The sequence below is a fragment of the Xenopus tropicalis genome, chromosome 6 (assembly GCF_000004195.4).
Source record: "Xenopus tropicalis strain Nigerian chromosome 6, UCB_Xtro_10.0, whole genome shotgun sequence".
Lineage (NCBI taxonomy): Eukaryota > Metazoa > Chordata > Amphibia > Anura > Pipidae > Xenopus > Xenopus tropicalis.
The window spans coordinates 153136893-153163522 of record NC_030682.2 but is presented as its reverse complement, the minus strand read 5'-3'; the positions used below and the strand labels follow the sequence as shown (position 1 = coordinate 153163522).

General features: G+C 52.2%; 1 protein-coding gene across 5 annotated transcripts in view; it reads left to right on the top strand.

The window, feature by feature from the left end:
* The window catches only part of fam83h (family with sequence similarity 83 member H), a 45628-nt gene extending 28683 nt beyond the window's left edge, over positions 1-16945 (top strand). For all 5 annotated transcript variants that reach the window (XM_031903482.1, XM_031903485.1, XM_031903486.1 and 2 more), the window contains exons 2-5: positions 1039-1527; positions 2673-2837; positions 12417-12541; positions 13193-16945. In XM_031903482.1, coding sequence (XP_031759342.1) covers positions 1072-1527; positions 2673-2837; positions 12417-12541; positions 13193-16280 — 3834 coding nt within the window. In that variant the 5' untranslated portion in view covers positions 1039-1071 and the 3' untranslated portion in view covers positions 16281-16945. The remainder of the gene's footprint in view (positions 1-1038; positions 1528-2672; positions 2838-12416; positions 12542-13192) is intronic.
* The last annotated feature ends 9685 nt before the right edge of the window (positions 16946-26630 follow it).

The following is a 26630-nucleotide window of genomic DNA, read 5'->3' as shown; positions in this document are numbered from 1 at the left end:
GCCCTGTGTACCTACCTGCCCTATGTACCTACCTGCCCTGTGTACCTACCTGCCTTGTGTGCCTACCTGCCTTGTGTACCTACCTGCCTTATGTACCTACCTGCCCTGTGTGCCTACCTGCCCTGTGTGCCTACCTGCCCTATGTACCTACCTGCCCTATGTACCTACCTGCCCTATGTACCTACCTGCCCTGTGTGCCCACCTGCCCTATGTACCTACCTGCCCTATGTACCTACCTGCCCTATGTACCTACCTGCCCTGTGTACCTACCTGCCCTATGTACCTACCTGCCCTATGTACCTACCTGCCCTGTGTGCCCACCTGCCCTATGTACCTACCTGCCCTATGTACCTACCTGCCCTATGTACCTACCTGCCCTATGTACCTACCTGCCTTGTGTACCTACCTGCCTTATGTACCTACCTGCCCTGTGTGCCTACCTGCCCTATGTACCTACCTGCCCTATGTACCTACCTGCCCTGTGTACCTACCCACAGTTTCATCTGCTGTTGTCTGCTTGGGGGGCACCTAACGCCGGGGGCCACAGGGCTGTAAAGCCGGCCCTTAGAGACCAACCGTGGGATTCCCGGGGCCCCTATGAGCACAGACATGAATGCAGATTGGATGGAAGGGGCGCAGCCCAGGGCCTGGGGGGGTTCAGATGCTGCTGACTAAACCGGAAGGGCCGCCCGGGATGGTTAAAGGGAAAGTACATGGGGATTTGTTTGCCTGTAAATACTCAGGAGAAGTGGGTGATCTATGAACTCCAATGGTTTTGTGGCTTTTGAGGTTGCTAAGGCTTAGTTGTCCTAGTAACAAGGGCCAGTATGGCAGATGGAAGGGACCGCGCGGCAGGAAAGCAATATGTTATGGCTGATCGATCCTTTGGATTTCTGGTTGCTGGGGGCATTGTCCTTAGCAACTAGATAACATTTAAAGTTTCACGTTGGAGAAAGCGAGTTCATATGATGTTCCCGTGTAGCTGCGCATGTATGTAATATGTTTGGGCCCAAAGGCTAACACTCTGTTTCCTGGCAGGTCCCGCCTCTCGCCCCCCTGTGGTGCAGCCCGATGGCCCGTCGCTCCCAGAGCTCCTCGCAGGGGGAGAATCCCCTGGACCCCAATTACCTGCCGCCGCACTATAAGGAGTATTACCGTATCGCCATCGATGCGCTGGCGGAGAATGGCCCCGAGGCCTACGAGCAGTTCCTTATGGAGGAGGGGGCCCCCGACTTCCTGTGCCCCAACGAGGTGGAACATATCAGCAGGAGTTTGCAGAGACCCCCCGAGAGCGGCCAGGAGAACCCGTACCCCGACAGCGTGTATGGCTCGCAGGAGGATGCCGACGGCTCCTCGGGGACTTACTGGCCAATGGACTCGGACACGGCGGCCCCAGAACTGGATCTTGGCTGGCCCACGATCTACGGCTTCCAGGGAACGGAAGTGACCACCTTAATGCACCCCCCGCCCCCCGACAACCCAACCATTAAAGAGGAGGTGCGAAGGATGATCAGATCCGCCCAGCAGGTAAGGGGTTAAAGCAGGTAAATCATTCTGTGTTATCACCTGTCGGGGTATATACCTGTATGTGCTGCTCAGGGGGGTATATACCTGTATGTGCTGCCCGGCGGGGTATATACCTGTATGTGCTGCCCGGCGGGGTATATACCTGTATGTGCTGCCCGGCGGGGTATATACCTGTATGTGCTGCCCGCCGGGGTATATACCTGTATGTGCTGCCCGCCGGGGTATATACCTGTATGTGCTCCCCGGCGGGGTATATACCTGTATGTGCTGGCCGGCGGGGTATATACCTGTATGTGCTGCCCGGCGGGGTATATACCTGTATGTGCTGGCCGGCGGGGTATATACCTGTATGTGCTGGCCGGCGGCCGGTGGGTATATACCTGTATGTGCTGCCCGCCGGGGTATATACCTGTATGTGCTGCCCGCCGGGGTATATACCTGTATGTGCTGCCCGCCGGGGTATATACCTGTATGTGCTGCCCGCCGGGGTATATACCTGTATGTGCTGCCCGCCGGGGTATATACCTGTATGTGCTGCCCGCCGGGGTATATACCTGTATGTGCTGCCCGCCGGGGTATATACCTGTATGTGCTGCCCGCCGGGGTATATACCTGTATGTGCTGCCCGCCGGGGTATATACCTGTATGTGCTGCCCGCCGGGGTATATACCTGTATGTGCTGCCCGCCGGGGTATATACCTGTATGTGCTGCCCGCCGGGGTATATACCTGTATGTGCTGCCCGCCGGGGTATATACAGATTTTCTATGGTAGATGCTTAAAAACAGCCACAGGTGCCTCCCATTTAATAGTAAAAACAGTTGGCCAATCAGAAGCTTCTACGAGTCATTACATGTCATTCTGGAATCTTCTGTCGATTTGATGTACGGGGGTGAGTGCCCCACAGGGGCAATGTATAGGGGGTTCCCTTGTACAATATGAGAGGGAGGGGCTATATATAACCCTTCGGGCTGTACATACAGGTAAATATACTGAATCTGCCCCGGGGTACCTGACTGTACCCCGACATTTAACCTCTGACCAGAAAACCCTTTGGTCTGATCTGGGGCCTTTGAGACCAACGCGCTCTATCAGGGAAGCCCCGGCCAGTGCAACTGCCACTAATCTTTCTGCTTTTGTTGCCAGGTAATTGGGATCGTCATGGACATATTCACCGATGCGGATATTCTGAGCGAACTGCTCGACGCGGCCAATCGGCGCATCCCTGTCTACATCATCCTGGATCAGATGAACTGTCAGCTTTTCCTAGATATGGCCGCCAAATACCGGGTCAATCTCAACTATGTGGAGGTGAGGGAAACACTATGGCACCCCCTACCCATATGTATAAATACAAATATACAGAGAAGGAATGTTCTGGGCACACAATAAGCTGTACCCCCATACTGTACTGTCTAAGGGAAACACTATGGCACCTCCTACCCATATGTATAAATACAAATATACAGAGAGGGAATGTTCTGGGCACACAATAAGCTATACCCCCATACTGTACTGTCTAAGGGAAACACTATGGCACCCCCTACCCATATGTATAAATACAAATATACAGAGAGGGAATGTTCTGGGCACACAATAAGCTGTACCCCCATACTGTACTGTCTAAGGGAAACACTATGGCACCTCCTACCCATATGTATAAATACAAATATACAGAGAAGGAATGTTCTGGGCACACAATAAGCTGTACCCCCATACTGTACTGTCTAAGGGAAACACTATGGCACCCCTACCCATATGTATAAATACAAATATACAGAGAAGGAATGTTCTGGGCACACAATAAGCTGTACCCCCCATACTGTACTGTCTAAGGGAAACACTATGGCACCCCTACCCATATGTATAAATACAAATATACAGAGAAGGAATGTTCTGGGCACACAATAAGCTGTACCCCCATACTGTACTGTCTAAGGGAAACACTATGGCAACCCCTACCCATATGTATAAATACAAATATACAGAGAAGGAATGTTCTGGGCACACAATAAGCTGTACCCCCATACTGTACTGTCTAAGGGAAACACTATGGCACCTCCTACCCATATGTATAAATACAAATATACAGAGAGGGAATGTTCTGGGCACACAATAAGCTGTACCCCCATACTGTACTGTCTAAGGGAAACACTATGGCACCTCCTACCCATATGTATAAATACAAATATACAGAGAGGGAATGTTCTGGGCACACAATAAGCTATACCCCCATACTGTACTGTCTAAGGGAAACACTATGGCACCCCCTACCCATATGTATAAATACAAATATACAGAGAAGGAATGTTCTGGGCACACAATAAGCTGTACCCCCATACTGTACTGTCTAAGGGAAACACTATGGCACCTCCTACCCATATGTATAAATACAAATATACAGAGAAGGAATGTTCTGGGCACACAATAAGCTGTACCCCCATACTGTACTGTCTAAGGGAAACACTATGGCACCCCTACCCATATGTATAAATACAAATATACAGAGAAGGAATGTTCTGGGCACACAATAAGCTGTACCCCCATACTGTACTGTCTAAGGGAAACACTATGGCACCCCTACCCATATGTATAAATACAAATATACAGAGAAGGAATGTTCTGGGCACACAATAAGCTGTACCCCCATACTGTACTGTCTAAGGGAAACACTATGGCACCCCCTACCCATATGTATAAATACAAATATACAGAGAAGGAATGTTCTGGGCACACAATAAGCTGTACCCCCATACTGTACTGTCTAAGGGAAACACTATGGCACCTCCTACCCATATGTATAAATACAAATATACAGAGAAGGAATGTTCTGGGCACACAATAAGCTGTACCCCCATACTGTACTGTCTAAGGGAAACACTATGGCAACCCCTACCCATATGTATAAATACAAATATACAGAGAAGGAATGTTCTGGGCACACAATAAGCTGTACCCCCATACTGTACTGTCTAAGGGAAACACTATGGCACCCCCTACCCATATGTATAAATACAAATATACAGAGAAGGAATGTTCTGGGCACACAATAAGCTGTACCCCCATACTGTACTGTCTAAGGGAAACACTATGGCACCCCTACCCATATGTATAAATACAAATATACAGAGAAGGAATGTTCTGGGCACACAATAAGCTGTACCCCCATACTGTACTGTCTAAGGGAAACACTATGGCACCCCCTACCCATATGTATAAATACAAATATACAGAGAGGGAATGTTCTGGGCACACAATAAGCTGTACACCCATACTGTACTGTCTAAGGGAAACACTATGGCACCCCCTACCCATATGTATAAATACAAATATACAGAGAGGGAATGTTCTGGGCACACAATAAGCTGTACCCCCATACTGTACTGTCTAAGGGAAACACTATGGCACCTCCTACCCATATGTATAAATGTGACTGTCTCTGCTTCCTGTGCACGGGGGAGTGTATTTCCCGGTACCCATGTGACTGTCTCTGCTTCCTGTGCACGGGGGAGTGTATTTCCTGGTACCCGTGTGACTGTCTCTGCTTCCTTTGCACTGGGGAGTGTATTTCCTGGTACCCGTGTGACTGTCTCTGCTTCCTTTGCACGGGGGAGAGTATTTCCTGGTACCCATGTGACTGTCTCTGCTTCCTTTGCACGGGGGAGTGTATTTCCCGGTACCCATGTGACTGTCTCTGCTTCCTGTGCATGGGGGAGTGTATTTCCCGGTACCCGTGTGACTGTCTCTGCTTCCTTTGCACGGGGGAGTGTATTTCCTGGTACCCATGTGACTGTCTCTGCTTCCTTTGCACGGGGGAGTGTATTTCCTGGTACCCATGTGACTGTCTCTGCTTCCTGTGCACGGGGGAGTGTATTTCCTGGTACCCATGTGACTGTCTCTGCTTCCTGTGCACGGGGGAGTGTATTTCCTGGTACTCGTGTGACTGTCTCTGCTTCCTGTGCACGGGGGAGAGTATTTCCTGGTACCCGTGTGACTGTCTCTGCTTCCTGTGCACGGGGGAGTGTATTTCCTGGTACCCGTGTGACTGTCTCTGCTTCCTGTGCACGGGGGAGTGTATTTCCTGGTACCCATGTGACTGTCTCTGCTTCCTGTGCACGGGGGAGTGTATTTCCCGGTACCCATGTGACTGTCTCTGCTTCCTGTGCACGGGGGAGTGTATTTCCTGGTACCCATGTGACTGTCTCTGCTTCCTGTGCACGGGGGAGTGTATTTCCTGGTACCCGTGTGACTGTCTCTGCTTCCTGTGCACGGGGGAGTGTATTTCCCGGTACCCGTGTGACTGTCTCTGCTTCCTGTGCACGGGGGAGTGTATTTCCTGGTACCCATGTGACTGTCTCTGCTTCCTGTGCACGGGGAAGTGTATTTCCCGGTACCCATGTGACTGTCCTCTGCTTCCTGTGCACGGGGGAGTGTATTTCCTGGTACCCATGTGACTGTCTCTGCTTCCTGTGCACGGGGAAGTGTATTTCCCGGTACCCATGTGACTGTCTCTGCTTCCTGTGCACGGGGGAGTGTATTTCCCGGTACCCGTGTGACTGTCTCTGCTTCCTTTGCACGGGGGAGTGTATTTCCCGGTACCCGTGTGACTGTCTCTGCTTCCTGTGCACGGGGGAGTGTATTTCCTGGTACCCATGTGACTGTCTCTGCTTCCTGTGCACGGGGGAGTGTATTTCCTGGTACCCATGTGACTGTCTCTGCTTCCTGTGCACGGGGGAGTGTATTTCCCGGTACCCATGTGACTGTCTCTGCTTCCTGTGCACGGGGGAGTGTATTTCCTGGTACCCATGTGACTGTCTCTGCTTCCTGTGCACGGGGGAGTGTATTTCCTGGTACCCATGTGACTGTCTCTGCTTCCTGTGCACGGGGGAGTGTATTTCCTGGTACCCATGTGACTGTCTCTGCTTCCTGTGCACGGGGGAGTGTATTTCCTGGTACCCATGTGACTGTCTCTGCTTCCTGTGCACGGGGGAGTGTATTTCCCGGTACCCATGTGACTGTCTCTGCTTCCTGTGCACGGGGGAGTGTATTTCCTGGTACCCATGTGACTGTCTCTGCTTCCTGTGCACGGGGGAGTGTATTTCCTTACCCTATAAACACCCCCATAAAGCTGCCGCCCCGGGCACGGAACATTGAGTGCCTCTTGGGTAAATATGTTCCAGACTGGCAGCAAGAGGTAGTAGCTACTCGGGGTGGGAGTTACAGTTGCACAGCGTGTACATGAGTAGAGCCCACACTGCATGGCGTGCGAGGGTTAATAAGGACCCGCCCTTTCCCTTTAATGTGCTGAGCTGCTCCGTCAGAATTCTGACCCCTCTGGGCTCCCATCCAAGGGCCGCGCGTCTGTTACTGTTCCGACCTGTTTGTGGGAAACGGAGCCAAATGTCTCTGTAGGTTTCTCTGCAACTGGGAGGCTCCCTGATAATCCTGCTGAGCATTCCCAGTACCTCCCAGTGCATCCCAGTACGTCCCAGTATGTCCCAGTGCATCCCAGTACCTCTCAGTGCATCCCAGTGCATCCCAGTACGTCCCAGTGCATCCCAGTACGTCCCAGTGCATCCCAGTACGTCCCAGTGCATCCCAGTACCTCCCAGTGCATCCCAGTACACCCCAGTGCATCCCAGTACCTCCCAGTGCATCCCAGTGCATCCCAGTACGTCCCAGTATGTCCCAGTGCATCCCAGTACCTCCCAGTGCATCCCAGTACATCCCAGTACACCCCAGTACATCCCAGTACATCCCAGTACCTCCCAGTACATCCCAGTACATCCCAGTATGTCCCAGTGCATCCCAGTACCTCCCAGTGCATCCCAGTACATCCCAGTACACCCCAGTACCTCCCAGTACACCCCAGTACACCCCAGTACCTCCCAGTACACCCCAGTACCTCCCAGTACGTCCCAGTGCATCCCAGTACATCCCAGTACACCCCAGTGCATCCCAGTACATCCCAGTACACCCCAGTGCATCCCAGTACATCCCAGTACGCCCCAGTACCTCCCAGTACGTCCCAGTACGTCCCAGTGCATCCCAGTACGTCCCAGTGCGTCCCAGTGCGTCCCAGTATGTCCCAGTACATCCCAGTACGTCCCAGTGCATCCCAGTGCATCCCAGTACGTCCCAGTGCGTCCCAGTGCGTCCCAGTATGTCCCAGTACATCCCAGTGCGTCCCAGTGCATCCCAGTACATCCCAGTACCTCCCAGTACCTCCCAGTATGTCCCAGTACATCCCAGTACCTCCCAGTATGTCCCAGTACATCCCAGTACGTCCCAGTACATCCCAGTATGTCCCAGTACATCCCAGTACGTCCCAGTGCATCCCAGTATGTCCCAGTACTTCCCAGTGCATCCCAGTACACCCCAGTACGTCCCAGTGCATCCCAGTACACCCCAGTACTTCCCAGTACATCCCAGTGCATCCCAGTACACCCCAGTACTTCCCAGTATGTCCCAGTACATCCCAGTATGTCCCAGTACTTCCCAGTATGTCCCAGTGCATCCCAGTACGTTCCAGTACTTCCCAGTATGTCCCAGTACTTCCCAGTATGTCCCAGTGCATCCCAGTACATCCCAGTACGTCCCAGTACACCCCAGTACATCCCAGTATGTCTCAGTACTTCCCAGTATGTCCCATTGCATCCCAGTACTTCCCAGTACACCCCAGTACACCCCAGTACGTCCCAGTGCATCCCAGTACACCCCAGTACATCCCAGTACATCCCAGTACATCCCAGTACACCCCAGTATGTCCCAGTGCATCCCAGTACGTCCCAGTACTTCCCAGTATGTCCCAGTACTTCCCAGTATGTCCCAGTACTTCCCAGTATGTCCCAGTACTTCCCAGTACGTCCCAGTACATCTCAGTACGTCCCAGTGCATCCCAGTACACCCCAGTACTTCCCAGTATGTCCCAGTACATCCCAGTATGTCCCAGTACTTCCCAGTATGTCCCAGTACATCTCAGTACGTCCCAGTGCATCCCAGTACACCCCAGTACTTCCCAGTATGTCCCAGTGCATCCCAGTACACCCCAGTACTTCCCAGTATGCCCCAGTACTTCCCAGTACGTCCCAGTGCATCCCAGTACACCCCAGTACACCCCAGTATGTCCCAGTGCATCCCAGTACACCCCAGTACATCCCAGTACACCCCAGTACATCCCAGTATGTCCCAGTGCATCCCAGTACGTCCCAGTACTTCCCAGTATGTCCCAGTACTTCCCAGTACATCCCAGTGCATCCCAGTACATCCCAGTATGTCCCAGTACTTCCCAGTATGTCCCAGTACATCTCAGTACGTCCCAGTGCATCCCAGTACACCCCAGTACTTCCCAGTATGTCCCAGTGCATCCCAGTACGCCCCAGTACTTCCCAGTATGCCCCAGTACTTCCCAGTATGTCCCAGTACTTCCCAGTACATCCCAGTACATCCCAGTACACCCCAGTACATCCCAGTATGTCCCAGTGCATCCCAGTACATCCCAGTACCTCCTAGTACATCCCAGTATGTCCCAGTGCATCCCAGTACATCCCAGTACATCCCAGTATGTCCCAGTGCATCCCAGTACATCCCAGTACCTCCTAGTACATCCCAGTACGTCCCAGTGCATCCCAGTACATCCCAGTATGTCCCAGTGCATCCCAGTACATCCCAGTATGTCCCAGTGCATCCCAGTACGTCCCAGTACACCCCAGTACTTCCCAGTACGTCCCAGTGCATCCCAGTACACCCCAGTACGTCCCAGTGCATCCCAGTACCTCCCAGTACGTCCCAGTACATCCCAGTGCATCCCAGTACCTCCCAGTACATCCCAGTGCATCCCAGTACATCCCAGTGCATCCCAGTACATCCCAGTACATCCCAGTGCATCCCAGTACATCCCAGTGCACCCCAGTACGTCCCAGTACATCCCAGTATGTCCCAGTACACCCCAGTACCTCCCAGTACATCCCAGTACACCCCAGTATGTCCCAGTACACCCCAGTACGTCCCAGTACTTCCCAGTATGTCCCAGTACATCCCAGTATGTCCCAGTACACCCCAGTACTTCACAGTACCTCCCAGTACATCCCAGTACGTCCCAGTACACCCCAGTACACCCCAGTACATCCCAGTATGTCCCAGTACACCCCAGTACTTCCCAGTACTTCCCAGTATGTCCCAGTACACCCCAGTACTTCCCAGTACGTCCCAGTACTTCCCAGTATGTCCCAGTGCATCCCAGTACATCCCAGTACGTCCCAGTACACCCCAGTACATCCCAGTATGTCTCAGTACTTCCCAGTACGTCCCATTGCATCCCAGTACTTCCCAGTACACCCCAGTACGTCCCAGTGCATCCCAGTACACCCCAGTACATCCCAGTACATCCCAGTACACCCCAGTATGTCCCAGTGCATCCCAGTACGTCCCAGTACTTCCCAGTATGTCCCAGTACTTCCCAGTATGTCCCAGTACTTCCCAGTATGTCCCAGTACGTCCCAGTACATCCCAGTATGTCCCAGTACTTCCCAGTACGTCCCAGTACATCTCAGTACGTCCCAGTGCATCCCAGTACACCCCAGTACTTCCCAGTATGTCCCAGTACTTCCCAGTATGTCCCAGTACTTCCCAGTATGTCCCAGTACGTCCCAGTACTTCCCAGTATGTCCCAGTACATCTCAGTACGTCCCAGTGCATCCCAGTACACCCCAGTACTTCCCAGTATGTCCCAGTGCATCCCAGTACACCCCAGTACTTCCCAGTATGCCCCAGTACTTCCCAGTACGTCCCAGTACACCCCAGTACACCCCAGTACGTCCCAGTGCATCCCAGTACACCCCAGTACATCCCAGTACACCCCAGTACATCCCAGTATGTCCCAGTGCATCCCAGTACGTCCCAGTACTTCCCAGTATGTCCCAGTACTTCCCAGTATGTCCCAGTACTTCCCAGTACATCCCAGTGCATCCCAGTACATCCCAGTATGTCCCAGTACTTCCCAGTATGTCCCAGTACATCTCAGTACGTCCCAGTGCATCCCAGTACACCCCAGTACTTCCCAGTATGTCCCAGTGCATCCCAGTACACCCCAGTACTTCCCAGTATGCCCCAGTACTTCCCAGTATGTCCCAGTACTTCCCAGTACATCCCAGTACATCCCAGTACACCCCAGTACATCCCAGTATGTCCCAGTGCATCCCAGTACGTCCCAGTACCTCCTAGTACGTCCTAGTGCATCCCAGTACATCCCAGTACCTCCTAGTACATCCCAGTATGTCCCAGTGCATCCCAGTACATCCCAGTACATCCCAGTATGTCCCAGTGCATCCCAGTACGTCCCAGTACCTCCTAGTACATCCCAGTACGTCCCAGTGCATCCCAGTATGTCCCAGTGCATCCCAGTACATCCCAGTATGTCCCAGTGCATCCCAGTACGTCCCAGTACACCCCAGTACTTCCCAGTACGTCCCAGTGCATCCCAGTACACCCCAGTACGTCCCAGTACCTCCCAGTACGTCCCAGTACGTCCCAGTGCATCCCAGTACATCCCAGTGCATCCCAGTACCTCCCAGTGCATCCCAGTACATCCCAGTGCATCCCAGTACATCCCAGTACATCCCAGTGCATCCCAGTACATCCCAGTATGTCCCAGTAAGTCCCAGTACATCCCAGTATGTCCCAGTATACCCCAGTACGTCCCAGTACATCCCAGTATGTCCCAGTACACCCCAGTACCTCCCAGTACATCCCAGTACACCCCAGTATGTCCCAGTACACCCCAGTACGTCCCAGTACTTCCCAGTATGTCCCAGTACTTCCCAGTATGTCCCAGTACATCCCAGTATGTCCCAGTACACCCCAGTACTTCCCAGTACGTCACAGTACCTCCCAGTACATCCCAGTATGTCCCAGTACACCCCAGTACTTCCCAGTATGTCCCAGTACACCCCAGTACGTCCCAGTACATCCCAGTACGTCCCAGTACGTCTCAGTACATCCCAGTACCTCCCAGTACGTCCCAGTGCATCCCAGTACATCCCAGTACATCCCAGTGCGTCCCAGTGCGTCCCAGTACATCCCAGTACGTCCCAGTGCATCCCAGTACATCCCAGTACGTCCCAGTACATCCCAGTACACCCCAGTACCTCCCAGTACATCCCAGTACACCCCAGTGCATCCCAGTACGTCCCAGTGCATCCCAGTACGTCCCAGTGCATCCCAGTATGTCTCAGTACGTCCCAGTACGTCCCAGTACGTCCCAGTACGTCCCAGTACCTCCCAGTACGTCCCAGTGCGTCCCAGTGCATCCCAGTACGTCTCAGTGCGTCCCAGTGCATCCCAGTACATCCCAGTACACCCCAGTACATCCCAGTACACCCCAGTACACCCCAGTACACCCCAGTACATCCCAGTACACCCCAGTGCATCCCAGTACATCCCAGTATCTCCCAGTATCTCTCAGTACTTCCCAGTATGTCCCAGTACATCCCAGTATCTCCCAGTACTTCCCAGTACACCCCAGTACATCCCAGTGCATCCCAGTACACCCCAGTACTTCCCAGTACACCCCAGTACATCCCAGTGCATCCCAGTACACCCCAGTACATCCCAGTACATCCCAGTGCATCCCAGTACGTCCCAGTGCATCCCAGTACATCCCAGTACATCCCAGTACCTCCCTCTAGAAATTGTTTTATTGCCCCTGATGCGTGGCCCTAACATGGAGCCACATCACAAACATTGCTCTATAAAATCAAGCTTTGCCCCTGCCTGGGCAATTGTTACAGGGCAGGTGGTCTCGTGCCCCTCTGGTGTCACCTCCAGTTTCCAGCGCTGTGTAACTGTCACATAGAGTGCATAGGAAACTGCTGACCAGGCTGTCTCATTCAGTTCCTCAGGGTACGGACAGTCTCGGGCCCCACCTACTTCTGCAGGAAGGGATCCACCTTCAAGGGGAATCTCCAGGAGAAGTTTCTGCTGGTCGACTGCACCATGGTGCTGAGTGGCACTTACAGGTAGGGGGAGCGGAGGGGCAATTGGGAATTTATTATGGAGGGGGAGGTGCATAATTTTGGGCCAATGGGCTTATCCTAATCTGAATAGGAGATCTAATGCGCAACACAAGGTGGTCACATTAATACCCCAATTAATACACCGCAAGATCTCGTTGGCCTCCTGTCGGGAGTTGTAGCCCCACATACCCTCTGTAGCCCCCCCATATCTCCCTGTGTGGCCCAGTCTATGGGATTGTCTGATACCCTCTGTAGCCCCCCCATATCTCCCTGTGTGGCCCAGTCTATGGGATTGTCTGATACCCACACATTAGCCCCCCCATATCTCTCTGTGTGGCCCAGCTTTGCCCAGTCTATGGGATTGTCTGATACCCACACATTAGCCCCCCTATATCTCCCTGTGTGGCCCAGCTTTGCCCAGTCTATGGGATTGTCTGATACCCACACATTAGCCCCCCTATATCTCCCTGTGTGGCCCAGCTTTGCCCAGTCTATGGGATTGTCTGATACCCACACATTAGCCCCCCTATATCTCCCTGTGTGGCCCAGCTTTGCCCAGTCTATGGGATTGTCTGATACCCACATATTAGCCCCACAGATTTTCCCATATGTTCATTTTGACTTTGCCTGAAAGGTTTCTTCTGCTTCCTACAGCTTCATGTGGTCTTTTGAGAAGATCCATCGCAGCATCGCCCACATCTTCCAAGGGGAGCTGGTCTCCAGCTTTGACGAAGAGTTTCGGATCCTGTTTGCCCAGTCGGACCCCCTAATTCCTTCAGAAAGTGCCCTGGCAAAGATGGACAAGTCGTACATGGGGATGGTGCCTTTTGCTGGACCCCGGCCCATGTTTGACCGGAAGCTTCACTTCATGTTTCCTAGAGAAGAGAATCCATCCCAGCAGTTTCCTTCCTATGGCGTCGACCCGGATCGACATTACTTCCAGCCCTTCAGAAGGGAAGACATGATACGGCAGACCATGGACCCGGGGGGCATGCGTATGTACGGCAAGAACCTTGGGGACCCAATGGACAAAATGCAGATGTCCTTTGTGCAGAACAAGCAGCTGGAGGCAATGGAGGCCTTTAAGAGACACAGCTTTGCAGAAGGAACGTTTGAGAACTACACCTCCTCCAGGCAGTACAGCCGGCAAATGTTCATGAACAACAACGACGAGTACAGACTCCAGTCAAGCCAAGTGCAGAAAAGTCAGTTCATGCAGTTCCAGAGCCCCCTTGGCACTGCCCGGCCTCAGGGGCTGTTTGAGAAGATCAGGGGCGGTCGGCAGGGTTTGCAAGAGATGGATGAGTTTGACTCCCGCTACCCGACCAAGGGCTTGCCAGGAGAAGGTCACTTTGCACTTGACGGACCTCCCATGAGGCCTGGTTATAACCCTTCCAATTCATCTCGGGAAGTGAGGCATGGGTCGGACCAGATGGTGATTGGTGGGGAGGGACGGTTTGGCCAAAGATCTCTGGGAAGGCAGAAGTTCATGTGCCAGATCTCCCCCACACAGAAACAGGGGATGGAGCCAAAGTATTTTTTCCATGACCAAGATGCCGATAAAAAGCCGCAGGAAAACAAGCAAGGCTTGCGGAGCTGGAGGATCTCCTCCTATCTGAGCGGCATCCAGTCAGACCAGGATGAAGAGGGCCTGCCCATTCCTTTAGATCCAGAACTATACGATGATGCTTTGGTACCTGTGGAAAGGGCAGTGCCAGCTAGTGACACTCTCTTCAAATACTCCATGGACCCAGTGCCCCCGTACCATCCCGGCACAGCGCCACACGATCTGCCTTATGACAGAGCAAATGAGAATCCCATGAAGTTCTCCATGGATCCAGTTCAGCTGCACAGACCCAACGTTCCTTCTCAAGATGTTCCGATGCATTTAGAAAGAGCGGGTAATGAGAGTCTCGTGAAGTACTCGCTCGATCCAATCCCGCCTTTCAAGCCCAATGTTGCCGGCACCGATGTGCCTATGCCACTTGAGCGAAAACCAACTGCAAATGAGATTCTATCAAGATACTCTGTTGACCCAATTCCGCCATACAAAACTTTTGGGTCTACGGGGGACCTGTCGGTAGAAAAGGCCAAGGAAAACCCCCCTGCAGAGAAAGAGAAGGAAGAAGGACTGTTGTCTAGACACGATTCGTTTAGAACTAGGACCAACCCACTTATCCAGAGGGGCTCTCGTCTGAGGTCCTCTCTCATCTTCAGCAGTTCCAAATTGGAGCAGCACACTTCAACGGCAGAGTCCGTACAGGAGATGCAGAAAGAACAAAGTACCAGCGAGTTGGTCAGTGAAAATGAAACTGGGAGGACAACATCCAAAGTGGCTGAGATCCTTCAGAAATACAGAGGGATTAACAAGGACGCCAATAGCACCACTGTGACCCAAGCCAAGGCAGCTTCCAGAACCATCCACGAGGAGTCAGAAGATGGCCAGAGCGTGAGTGCAGAAGAGGTGGCCTATAAGGCAGTAGAATCTACTGTTGATACCAAAGGCTCTATGAGCCACGTGCAGCAGGAGTCCCAGTACAGATCTGTAGCCTCTTCCCACTTAGAAAGCCTTTTAGGTAAACACCAGACAACCCTTTCCATGAGTAAGGTCGAACAGATGACTTCAAGTATCCAAACCATAGGGAACATCTCAGCTGCTCCTTCTGAAAGTGGACCTACAGTACCAGAACTCTCTGAGGTCCATAAACAGAGCTCCATAAGCCACATGCAACAAGAGTCCCACTACAAATCTGTGGTCACGTCTAAGCTGGAAGGCCTGTTAAACCGAGACCAACAGGTCATGTCCATGAGTAAAGTTGAACAGACATCTTCCACCATCCAAACCATCGGGAACATCTCCCCTGCTCCCCCCGACAGTAAGGAAAGCGGACCTACCATAACAGAAGTCACAGAGGCGACCCAGTCTTCAGAGAACTTACCAACCAGACCCAATTCTGCTTTCCATTTTGGGAGTGCCCTGGAAAGTATGTCCCAGAACCCAACTCCTTCCAGCTCCTTAAATAAATCGGAGGAGGACCTGGCCAAAACAGACCAGAACTTCTTCCGCAAAGGTTCTATGAGGCTGAAACAGTTTCTGCAGTCAAAGGCAGAGAAGAAGGCAGAGGAAGACCTCGCTTCAGATAACGCCAAGGCGGAGAAGCAGCACAGCACCCTCAGGCGCCTCTCCAAATCTGACAGTCAGGAGGTGGCGGCGAGCACAGACATGGAGGAGAAGTCAGCCAAATCCTTATCCGTGTCTCCTCCCAAGACCTCCTCTATTTCTCAGAGCCGACTGTCGGCTTCAACATCCAATGTCATCTTCAGCAGTAATCTCCGTGATGACACCAAGGTTATTCTGGAGCAGATTTCCGCCAACAGTCAGAAGAACCGGGCCGAGATGGTGAAACAGGCGCAGCAGATCCAAGCCACCGGGGATCCAGACCCCGCAACTTCCAAGCCTGAAAGCAAAACCGAGGGAACCGCCAGTACAGACGCGGCGGCCATAACCAGGACTGGGAGCTTCCTCAGCCGAAGCCGCTTCTCCAGGCCGTCGCCGAGCTCGCCCGAGGACCGAGACATCCTGCTGAAGCGCATGGAGAGCATCCGTAAAGAGAAACGCGTCTACAGTAGGTTTGAGGTGTTCTGCAAGAAGGACGAGCAGCCCAGCCACGCCGACGACAACGACGATAAGAAAGCCGGGAAAATTATTCCTAAACTATTGGGAAACTTGATAAAGAAATAGCCCCCCAAGTGCCACCTTATTTAAATGCTTCCTGTGGGACGGCCTACATTTTAACTCCTCCCCTTTTGGAGACCAACGTTCTATATAGCAACATGACATTTACTAAACTCCTGCCCCACTCTCTGGGGTTATTGCCCCTTGGGTTATTGCCCATTCCCCATGAACTGTGAGTCTTAGGGATACTCCCTTCGGAGACCAGCACAAAAGCCATTGTCTACTTGCCCCAGTGCAGGGCAGGACAAAATCCCTGGCACTCATGCCCCAAGGGAGGGTAGTACCAAGCACAGAGCCGGTTGTCTATTGGTCGGCTACGTAGCGGCACTGACCCCCATTGCACACTGTACTTGCCTACACACCCCCCCCCCCAGTAGGTGCTGAAAGAACGGGAACAAAGTCATTGATCTATTTGCCCCAGTGGGTGACTAAAGGGAAAGTTAACTTTTAGCTGCTGATTTGCAATAACATAGGTGCCCAATTGCACAGGTCCAGTTGCCCGTAGCAACAAGTCAGCCGCCAGTTGATCAGTCTGCTACAAGTTAGATAATGAAAGCAGAGATCTGGTTGGTTGCTATGGGTAACTACACCGGTGCAATAGCACCTCTGCTAGTAAATAAGCCCCTCGCTGAGGTGGGAATTATCCCGGAAAGATCATTTTATTTATTTTTTGTGGTTTTGCATTATTTGCTTTTTTGTTTTGACTTTGCAGAAATGTCACATTTGAAATGATGGGTGGTTGCTAGGGCTAGTTACTGTGGCAACCAGCAGAATGATGAATCCAAAGAGTGGTGATACTTATGCAGGGCCTGTGGTACTGACCCATAATTCCAGTGTATTGGGGGGGGGCAGGGCCTGTGGTACTGACCCATAATGCCAGTGTATTGGGGGGGCAGGGCCTGTGGTACTGACCCATAATTCCAGTGTATTGGGGGGGGGGGCAGGGCCTGTGGTACTGACCCATAATGCCAGTGTATTGGGGGGGCAGGGCCTGTGGTACTGACCCATAATTCCAGTGTATTGGGGTGGGGCAGGGCCTGTGGTACTGACCCATAATTCCAGTGTATTGGGGTGGGGCAGGGCCTGTGGTACTGACCCATAATTCCAGTGTATGGGGGGGCAGGGCCTGTGGTACTGACCCATAATTCCAGTGTATTGGGGTGGGGCAGGGCCTGTGGTACTGACCCATAATTCCAGTGTATTGGGGGGGCAGGGCCTGTGGTACTGACCCATAATTCCAGTGTATGGGGGGGGGCAGGGCCTGTGGTACTGACCCATAATTCCAGTGTATTGGGGGGGGCAGGGCCTGTGGTACTGACCCATAATTCCAGTGTATGGGGGGGGGCAGGGCCTGTGGTACTGACCCATAATTCCAGTGTATTGGGGGGGGCAGGGCCTGTGGTACTGACCCATAATTCCAGTGTATGGGGGGGGGGGGGGGGGGGGCCTGTGGTACTGACCCATAATGCCAGTGTATGGGGGGGGGGGGGGCAGGGCCTGTGGTACTGACCCATAATTCCAGTGTATGGGGGGGGGGGGGTGGGGCCTGTGGTACTGACCCATAATTCCATGAGATGTGATCATGTGACTGCGGGCGGCCGTGCCCGGCTACTGACTGGCATTGCTGCGCCCCCTGCAGGTTGGGCACCTTCCCTTACAGAATGAGGCTCGAGTCTATGCAACGTCATTAGAGACTGATTCACTGCTGCTATTGGTCAGTTAGAACTCCCAGCATTCCCCTGGGCCAGTAATAGGCAGCGGGACCCTAGTACCCAGGACTGTGCCACACATTTGTGCCAACATATTGCTTAAGGGAGAAGTCCCCCTTTAGCTCCTGGGCTGTTCTCTTCCCCGTGGTCGGTACAGGGGAGGGGCTTGCTGCTAAGAAGCCAGTTGGACAGTTGGAGTCATGCAGCTGCACCTAAGCCCCGCCCATAACCTGACCATGGGAAAGAGAGCAGCCGAGCTCTGCCCCAGGGCAAGGGCAGGGGTTGGATTCTCTTACCCAGAAAGTGCCCCTAGTGGGGTTAATGCAAATGTGCCACCCCAAGTCTTCATTCCCTTTAAAGAACCCCTTTAACAGGTGCCCAGATGAGCAGCCAACTGGTGCCATATGTCCCCCCCCCCCCCCAAAACAAATCCTCCGATTGGATAAAGTGGTCGGAGGGGAGGGGACAAAATCTCATGTTAGCCATTGGGCTATACGGCTGTTTTGTAGCTTGTTCCCTTAAAGGGGCCCTGCACCTTTAAATTAACTCTCTGTGTGCCATAGACATTGATATTCTGAGACAATTTGCAATTGGTTTTCATTTTGTATTTTTGTGTGGTTTTCCCAGTTATTTTGTTGTTTTGTTCATCAGCTCTCCAGTTTGGGGGATCGATCAGGTATCTGGTTGCTAAGGTCTTGTTTACCGTAGCAACCAGGCAGTGGTTTGAATAGATGAATAGGGGAGGGGCTGAATAGAAAGATAAGGAATAAAAAGTAACAATAACAATAAAACTGGAGCCTCACAGGGCAATAGGGTTTGGCTGCCGGGGTCAGTGACCCCCATTTGAAAGCTGCAAAGAGTCAGAAGATGAAGGGAAATAATTTAAAAACTATAAAAAAATATATATAGCAAAGACCAATTGCAAAGTTGCTAGGAATAGGCCAAGGTGCACCGCCCCTTTAATGACCTCACTAGTCACATGATATCAGCGCTTGTGACAGATATCGGCAGACAAGCACTGAAAGGGTTAAACATTTAAAGAGACAGTACGTTCCCTATTTGTGGGCTGAGGATGCTGGGACTGTGCAACTGACGTGGGCCGGGGGGCTACTGACGTGGGCCGGGGGGCTACTGACGTGGGCCGGGGGGACATTTTAATGCATAAATTCTATTTTTATGGTGAAAGAGAAAATGTTGAAATTCTGAAATGTTTTTTTAAAAATAAAACCAACAATTGTAAGTGAATTTCCCTGTTCAGTCACTTTCTTCCCCTTTAAAGGACAAGTAAGAACTCAGTATTTACCATCTTCTGCCCCTCCTCTCTCTGTTACCCACGGGCATCACTGGCACCCCTCTTGCCCACCATGTGGTAACCCCCATTCCCCCAACTTTACCCATTACATTACATTAACATTTATTTATAAAGCGCCTACATACCCCGCAGCGCTGTACAATAAGTGGGTTACATACATTGGGCATACAGAGTAACATATAAAGCAATCAGTAACCGATACAGGAGGTGAAGGGAGCCCTGCCCAAAAGAGCTTACACTCTACAAGGAGTAACATATAAAGCAATCAGTAACCGATACAGGAGGGGAAGGGAGCCCTGCCCCAAAGAGCTTACACTCTACAAGGAGTAACATATAAAGCAATCAGTAACCGATACAGGAGGGGAAGAGAGCCCTGCCCCAAAGAGCTTACACTCTACAAGGAGTAACATATAAAGCAATCAGTAACTGATACAGGAGGGGAAGGGAGCCCTGCCCAAAAGAGCTTACACTCTACAAGGAGTAACATATACAGCAATCAGTAACCGATACAGGAGGGGAAGGGAGCCCTGCCCAAAAGAGCTTACACTCTACAAGGAGTAACATATACAGCAATCAGTAACCGATACAGGAGGGGAAGGGAGCCCTGCCCCAAAGAGCTTACACTCTACAAGGAGTAACATATACAGCAATCAGTAACCGATACAGGAGGGGAAGGGAGCCCTGCCCCAAAGAGCTTACACTCTACAAGGAGTAACATATACAGCAATCAGTAACCGATACAGGAGGGGAAGGGAGCCCTGCCCAAAAGAGCTTACACTCTACAAGGAGTAACATATAAAGCAATCAGTAACCGATACAGGAGGGGAAGAGGGCCCTGCCCAAAAGAGCTTACACTCTACAAGGAGTAACATATACAGCAATCAGTAACCGATACAGGAGGGGAAGGGAGCCCTGCCCCAAAGAGCTTACACTCTACAAGGAGTAACATATACAGCAATCAGTAACCGATACAGGAGGGGAAGAGAGCCCTGCCCCAAAGAGCTTACACTCTACAAGGAGTAACATATAAAGCAATCAGTAACCGATACAGGAGGGGAAGAGAGCCCTGCCCAAAAGAGCTTACACTCTACAAGGAGTAACATATACAGCAATCAGTAACCGATACAGGAGGGGAAGAGAGCCCTGCCCCAAAGAGCTTACACTCTACAAGGAGTAACATATACAGCAATCAGTAACCGATACAGGAGGGGAAGGGAGCCCTGCCCAAAAGAGCTTACACTCTACAAGGAGTAACATATAAAGCAATCAGTAACCGATACAGGAGGGGAAGGGAGCCCTGCCCTAAAGAGCTTACACTCTACAAGGAGTAACATATACAGCAATCAGTAACCGATACAGGAGGGGAAGGGAGCCCTGCCCAAAAGAGCTTACACTCTACAAGGAGTAACATATACAGCAATCAGTAACCGATACAGGAGGGGAAGGGAGCCCTGCCCAAAAGAGCTTACACTCTACAAGGAGTAACATATACAGCAATCAGTAACCGATACAGGAGGGGAAGGGAACCCTGCCCCAAAGAGCTTACACTCTACAAGGAGTAACATATACAGCAATCAGTAACCGATACAGGAGGGGAAGGGAGCCCTGCCCCAAAGAGCTTACACTCTACAAGGAGTAACATATACAGCAATCAGTAACCGATACAGGAGGGGAAGGGAGCCCTGCCCAAAAGAGCTTACACTCTACAAGGAGTAACATATAAAGCAATCAGTAACCGATACAGGAGGGGAAGGGAGCCCTGCCCCAAAGAGCTTACACTCTACAAGGAGTAACATATACAGCAATCAGTAACCGATACAGGAGGGGAAGGGAGCCCTGCCCAAAAGAGCTTACACTCTACAAGGAGTAACATATAAAGCAATCAGTAACCGATACAGGAGGGGAAGGGAGCCCTGCCCAAAAGAGCTTACACTCTACAAGGAGTAACATATACAGCAATCAGTAACCGATACAGGAGGGGAAGGGAGCCCTGCCCAAAAGAGCTTACACTCTACAAGGAGTAACATATACAGCAATCAGTAACCGATACAGGAGGGGAAGGGAGCCCTGCCCAAAAGAGCTTACACTCTACAAGGAGTAACATATACAGCAATCAGTAACCGATACAGGAGGGGAAGGGAACCCTGCCCCAAAGAGCTTACACTCTACAAGGAGTAACATATACAGCAATCAGTAACCGATACAGGAGGGGAAGGGAGCCCTGCCCCAAAGAGCTTACACTCTACAAGGAGTAACATATACAGCAATCAGTAACCGATACAGGAGGGGAAGGGAGCCCTGCCCAAAAGAGCTTACACTCTACAAGGAGTAACATATACAGCAATCAGTAACCGATACAGGAGGGGAAGGGAGCCCTGCCCCAAAGAGCTTACACTCTACAAGGAGTAACATATACAGCAATCAGTAACCGATACAGGAGGGGAAGGGAGCCCTGCCCCAAAGAGCTTACACTCTACAAGGAGTAACATATAAAGCAATCAGTAACCGATACAGGAGGGGAAGGGAGCCCTGCCCAAAAGAGCTTACACTCTACAAGGAGTAACATATAAAGCAATCAGTAACCGATACAGGAGGGGAAGGGAGCCCTGCCCAAAGAGCTTACACTCTACAAGGAGTAACATATACAGCAATCAGTAACCGATACAGGAGGGGAAGGGAGCCCTGCCCAAAAGAGCTTACAATCTACAAGGAGTAACATATAAAGCAATCAGTAACCCATATAAGAGGTGAAGGGAGCCCTGCCCAAAAGAGCTTACACTCTACAAGGAGTAACATATAAAGCAATCAGTAACCGATACAGGAGGGGAAGAGAGCCCTGCCCCAAAGAGCTTACACTCTACAAGGAGTAACATATAAAGCAATCAGTAACCGATACAGGAGGGGAAGGGAGCCCTGCCCCAAAGAGCTTACACTCTACAAGGAGTAACATATAAAGCAATCAGTAACCGATACAGGAGGGGAAGGGAGCCCTGCCCAAAAGAGCTTACACTCTACAAGGAGTAACATATAAAGCAATCAGTAACCGATACAAGAGGGGAAGGGAGCCCTGCCCAAAAGAGCTTACACTCTACAAGGAGTAACATATACAGCAATCAGTAACCGATACAAGAGGGGAAGGGAGCCCTGCCCAAAAGAGCTTACACTCTACAAGGAGTAACATATAAAGCAATCAGTAACCGATACAGGGGGGGAAGGGAGCCCTGCCCAAAAGAGCTTACACTCTACAAGGAGTAACATATAAAGCAATCAGTAACCGATACAAGAGGGGAAGGGAGCCCTGCCCAAAAGAGCTTACACTCTACAAGGAGTAACATATACAGCAATCAGTAACCGATACAGGAGGGGAAGGGAGCCCTGCCCAAAAGAGCTTACACTCTACAAGGAGTAACATATACAGCAATCAGTAACCGATACAGGAGGGGAAGGGAGCCCTGCCCCAAAGAGCTTACACTCTACAAGGAGTAACATATAAAGCAATCAGTAACCGATACAGGAGGGGAAGGGAGCCCTGCCCAAAAGAGCTTACACTCTACAAGGAGTAACATATAAAGCAATCAGTAACCGATACAGGAGGGGAAGGGAGCCCTGCCCAAAGAGCTTACACTCTACAAGGAGTAACATATACAGCAATCAGTAACCGATACAGGAGGGGAAGGGAGCCCTGCCCAAAAGAGCTTACAATCTACAAGGAGTAACATATAAAGCAATCAGTAACCCATATAAGAGGTGAAGGGAGCCCTGCCCAAAAGAGCTTACACTCTACAAGGAGTAACATATAAAGCAATCAGTAACCGATACAGGAGGGGAAGAGAGCCCTGCCCCAAAGAGCTTACACTCTACAAGGAGTAACATATAAAGCAATCAGTAACCGATACAGGAGGGGAAGGGAGCCCTGCCCCAAAGAGCTTACACTCTACAAGGAGTAACATATAAAGCAATCAGTAACCGATACAGGAGGGGAAGGGAGCCCTGCCCAAAAGAGCTTACACTCTACAAGGAGTAACATATAAAGCAATCAGTAACCGATACAGGAGGGGAAGGGAGCCCTGCCCAAAAGAGCTTACACTCTACAAGGAGTAACATATAAAGCAATCAGTAACCGATACAGGAGGGGAAGGGAGCCCTGCCCAAAAGAGCTTACACTCTACAAGGAGTAACATATACAGCAATCAGTAACCGATACAGGAGGGGAAGGGAGCCCTGCCCCAAAGAGCTTACACTCTACAAGGAGCAACATATAAAGCAATCAGTAACCGATACAGGGGGGGAAGGGAGCCCTGCCCAAAAGAGCTTACACTCTACAAGGAGTAACATATAAAGCAATCAGTAACCGATACAAGAGGGGAAGGGAGCCCTGCCCCAAAGAGCTTACACTCTACAAGGAGTAACATATAAAGCAATCAGTAACCGATACAGGAGGGGAAGAGGGCCCTGCCCAAAAGAGCTTACACTCTACAAGGAGAAAGGGCTGAGACACAAGGTGTGGGAATGGGCGGAGCTGGGAGAGGGGGGGCACAGGGTGTTGCTGAACTAGATTAGGGGAAGCCTCTCTGAATAAATGGGTATTTAGAGATCTCTTGAAGGCAGAGAGATTGGGGGAAAGTCTGACAGTTTGTGGGAGCGAATCCCAGAGAAGGGGGGCAGCCCTTGCACAGGCGTGTGTGTGAGTGTGTGAGGGGGGAATGGGAGGAGTTGGGGGGCAGGTCAGTAGGGGGGTAACAAGCGGGTTGGGTGGTACCTAGAGATGAGTTCAGAGATGTAGGGTGGGGGGGCAGAGTTATGGGCGGCTCTGTATGTGAGAGTCATTAGTTTGTATTTTATCCTGGATGGTAGGGGGAGCCAGTGCCAGGACTGGCAGAGTGGCATGGCAGGGGGACTGGCAGAGTGGCACGGCAGGGGGACTGGCAGAGTGGCACGGCAGGGGGACTGGCAGAGTGGCACGGCAGGGGGACTGGCAGAGCGGCACGGCAGGGGGACTGGCAGAGGGGCACGGCAGGGGGACTGGCAGAGGGGCACGGCAGGGGGACTGGCAGAGTGGCACGGCAGGGGGACTGGCAGAGTGGCACGGCAGGGGACTGGCAGAGGGGCACGGCAGGGGGACTGGCAGAGTGGCACGGCAGGGGGACTGGCAGAGGGGCACGGCAGGGGGATTGGCAGAGTGGCACGGCAGGGGGACTGGCAGAGGGGCACGGCAGGGGGATTGGCAGAGGGGCACGGCAGGGGGATTGGCAGAGTGGCACGGCAGGGGGACTGGCAGAGTGGCACGGCAGGGGGGCTGGCAGAGGGGCACGGCAGGGGGATTGGCAGAGTGGCACGGCAGAGGAGGAGCGGTTGGAGAGGTGTATGAGCCGGGCAGCAGTATTCATTATGGACTGGAGAGGGGACAGGCTTTGGAGGGGAAGGCCAATTAATAGGGAGTTACAGTAGTCCAGGCGGGATATTATAAGAGAGTGAATAAGGATTTTGGCAGCATCTTGGGTGATAAATGATCGGATTTTGGAGATATTTCTTAGGTGAAAGTGACATGATTTGATAAGTGATTGGATATGAGGGGGGAAGGACAGGGCAGAATCAGGGGGAACCCCAAGGCACCGGGCCTGGGAAGATGGGGTGATGGTAGAATTGTTACCGTTATAGATACCTCGGGAACAATGTGGGCGTTGGATGGGGGAAAGAGAACCAGTTCAGGCTCAGAGAGGGTTAATTTAAGGGAACAGTGGGACATCCAAGTGGAGATAGCGGCCAGGCAGGGAGAGACGCCAGTTAGAAGCTCTGGGTTGAGATCAGGAGAGGAAAGATAGATGTGAGTATCCCCAGCATAGAGGTGGGACTGACAGCCAAAAGAACTGATTAGTTTGCCCAGTGAGGAGGTATAGAGAGAAAATAGTAAGGGGCCCAGGGCAGAGCCTTGAGGAACCCCAACAGGGAGAGGCAGGGGAGAAGGGGATTCCCCATTGTAAGAGACACTGAGGGATCTGAGAGATAAGATGGAAACCAGGATAAGGCAGTGTCACGAAGGCCAAGAGAGCGGGGAGTCTGGGGGAGAAGAGGGGGATCCACAGTGTCAGAAGCAGCAGAGAGATCGAGAAGTATTAGTAGTGAGTAGTGTTTTTGGCTTTACCCATAATTCCACTGAGCTTCCCTCAGGGAGCCAGGTACCCGGCGTTGGTAGGGGGCACCCTGTGCTGGTAGGGGGTACCCGGCGTTGGTAGGGGGCACCCTGTGCTGGTAGGGGGTACCCGGCGTTGGTAGGGGGCACCCTGTGCTGGTAGGGGGTACCCGGCATTGGTAGGGGGTACCCGGCGTTGGTAGGGGGCACCCTGTGCTGGTAGGGGGTACCCTGTGCTGGTAGGGGGCACCCTGTGCTGGTAGGGGGTACCCAGCGTTGGTAGGGGGTACCCGGCATTGGTAGGGGGTACCCTGTGCTGGTAGGGGGTACCCGGCATTGGTAGGGGGTACCCTGTGCTGGTAGGGGGTACCCGGCATTGGTAGGGGGTACCCTGTGCTGGTAGGGGGCACCCTGTGCATGTGGGGCAGGGGGGTCCCAGATGGTACATGAGCTCTGTACCCCTGTGGGTGCTCTGGGACCACTGGCTGTGATACAGCAACTACAACTCCTGGGGCCCCAAGGGTAATTATTCTACTGGCCATATAATGCCCTAGGGGCCCCCCTGCAGCCAGGTGCCTGGGTTAGAGAAGGGGGGCAGCATTAATCCATCTCAGCCACCCTGTTGTTCAACTTCAACTCCCAGCACCCTCGCACAACCGTAACATTGCAGTTGGACAAATCTGAGCAATGCAACCCCCCCGGCCGATGCCCCCCTGTGACCCCACATGTACTTACCTCCAACCCTCAGACTGGGGCAAAGGGGGGGGGGGGGGGCAAAGGCAAAAGCAAGGAGAACAGATAAAATGCACTATTCAAACAATCAGGGCTCACAGGCAGTCTGGGTTTTGGTTGCCAGGGACACAGGCCATTAGCAACCACTTAGCATTAGTAGTTAACAGATGGAGGGAGGCAGGAAGGAAAGGCAAATGGTTCTGTCCGGGTCCCGTGCAACCAACAACTGCCCCATCGTGAGTTTATTTGGGGCAAATAGTATCACTGCACCCACTGGGGTACAATTACACTCACTCTAGAGACCCCCCCGCATTCAGTTTGGGTGGAGCCCCCTTCAGGCTGATTTATATGCGCTGGGGGTCCCTCCATCAGGCCATAGACTTTGACATGAGCCCCCAGACCAGACAATGCCCCCATTAGCATCTCAAGGGGAGACTCCCACTCACAAAGGCAGAGAAAGTTTTTTGCCCCCT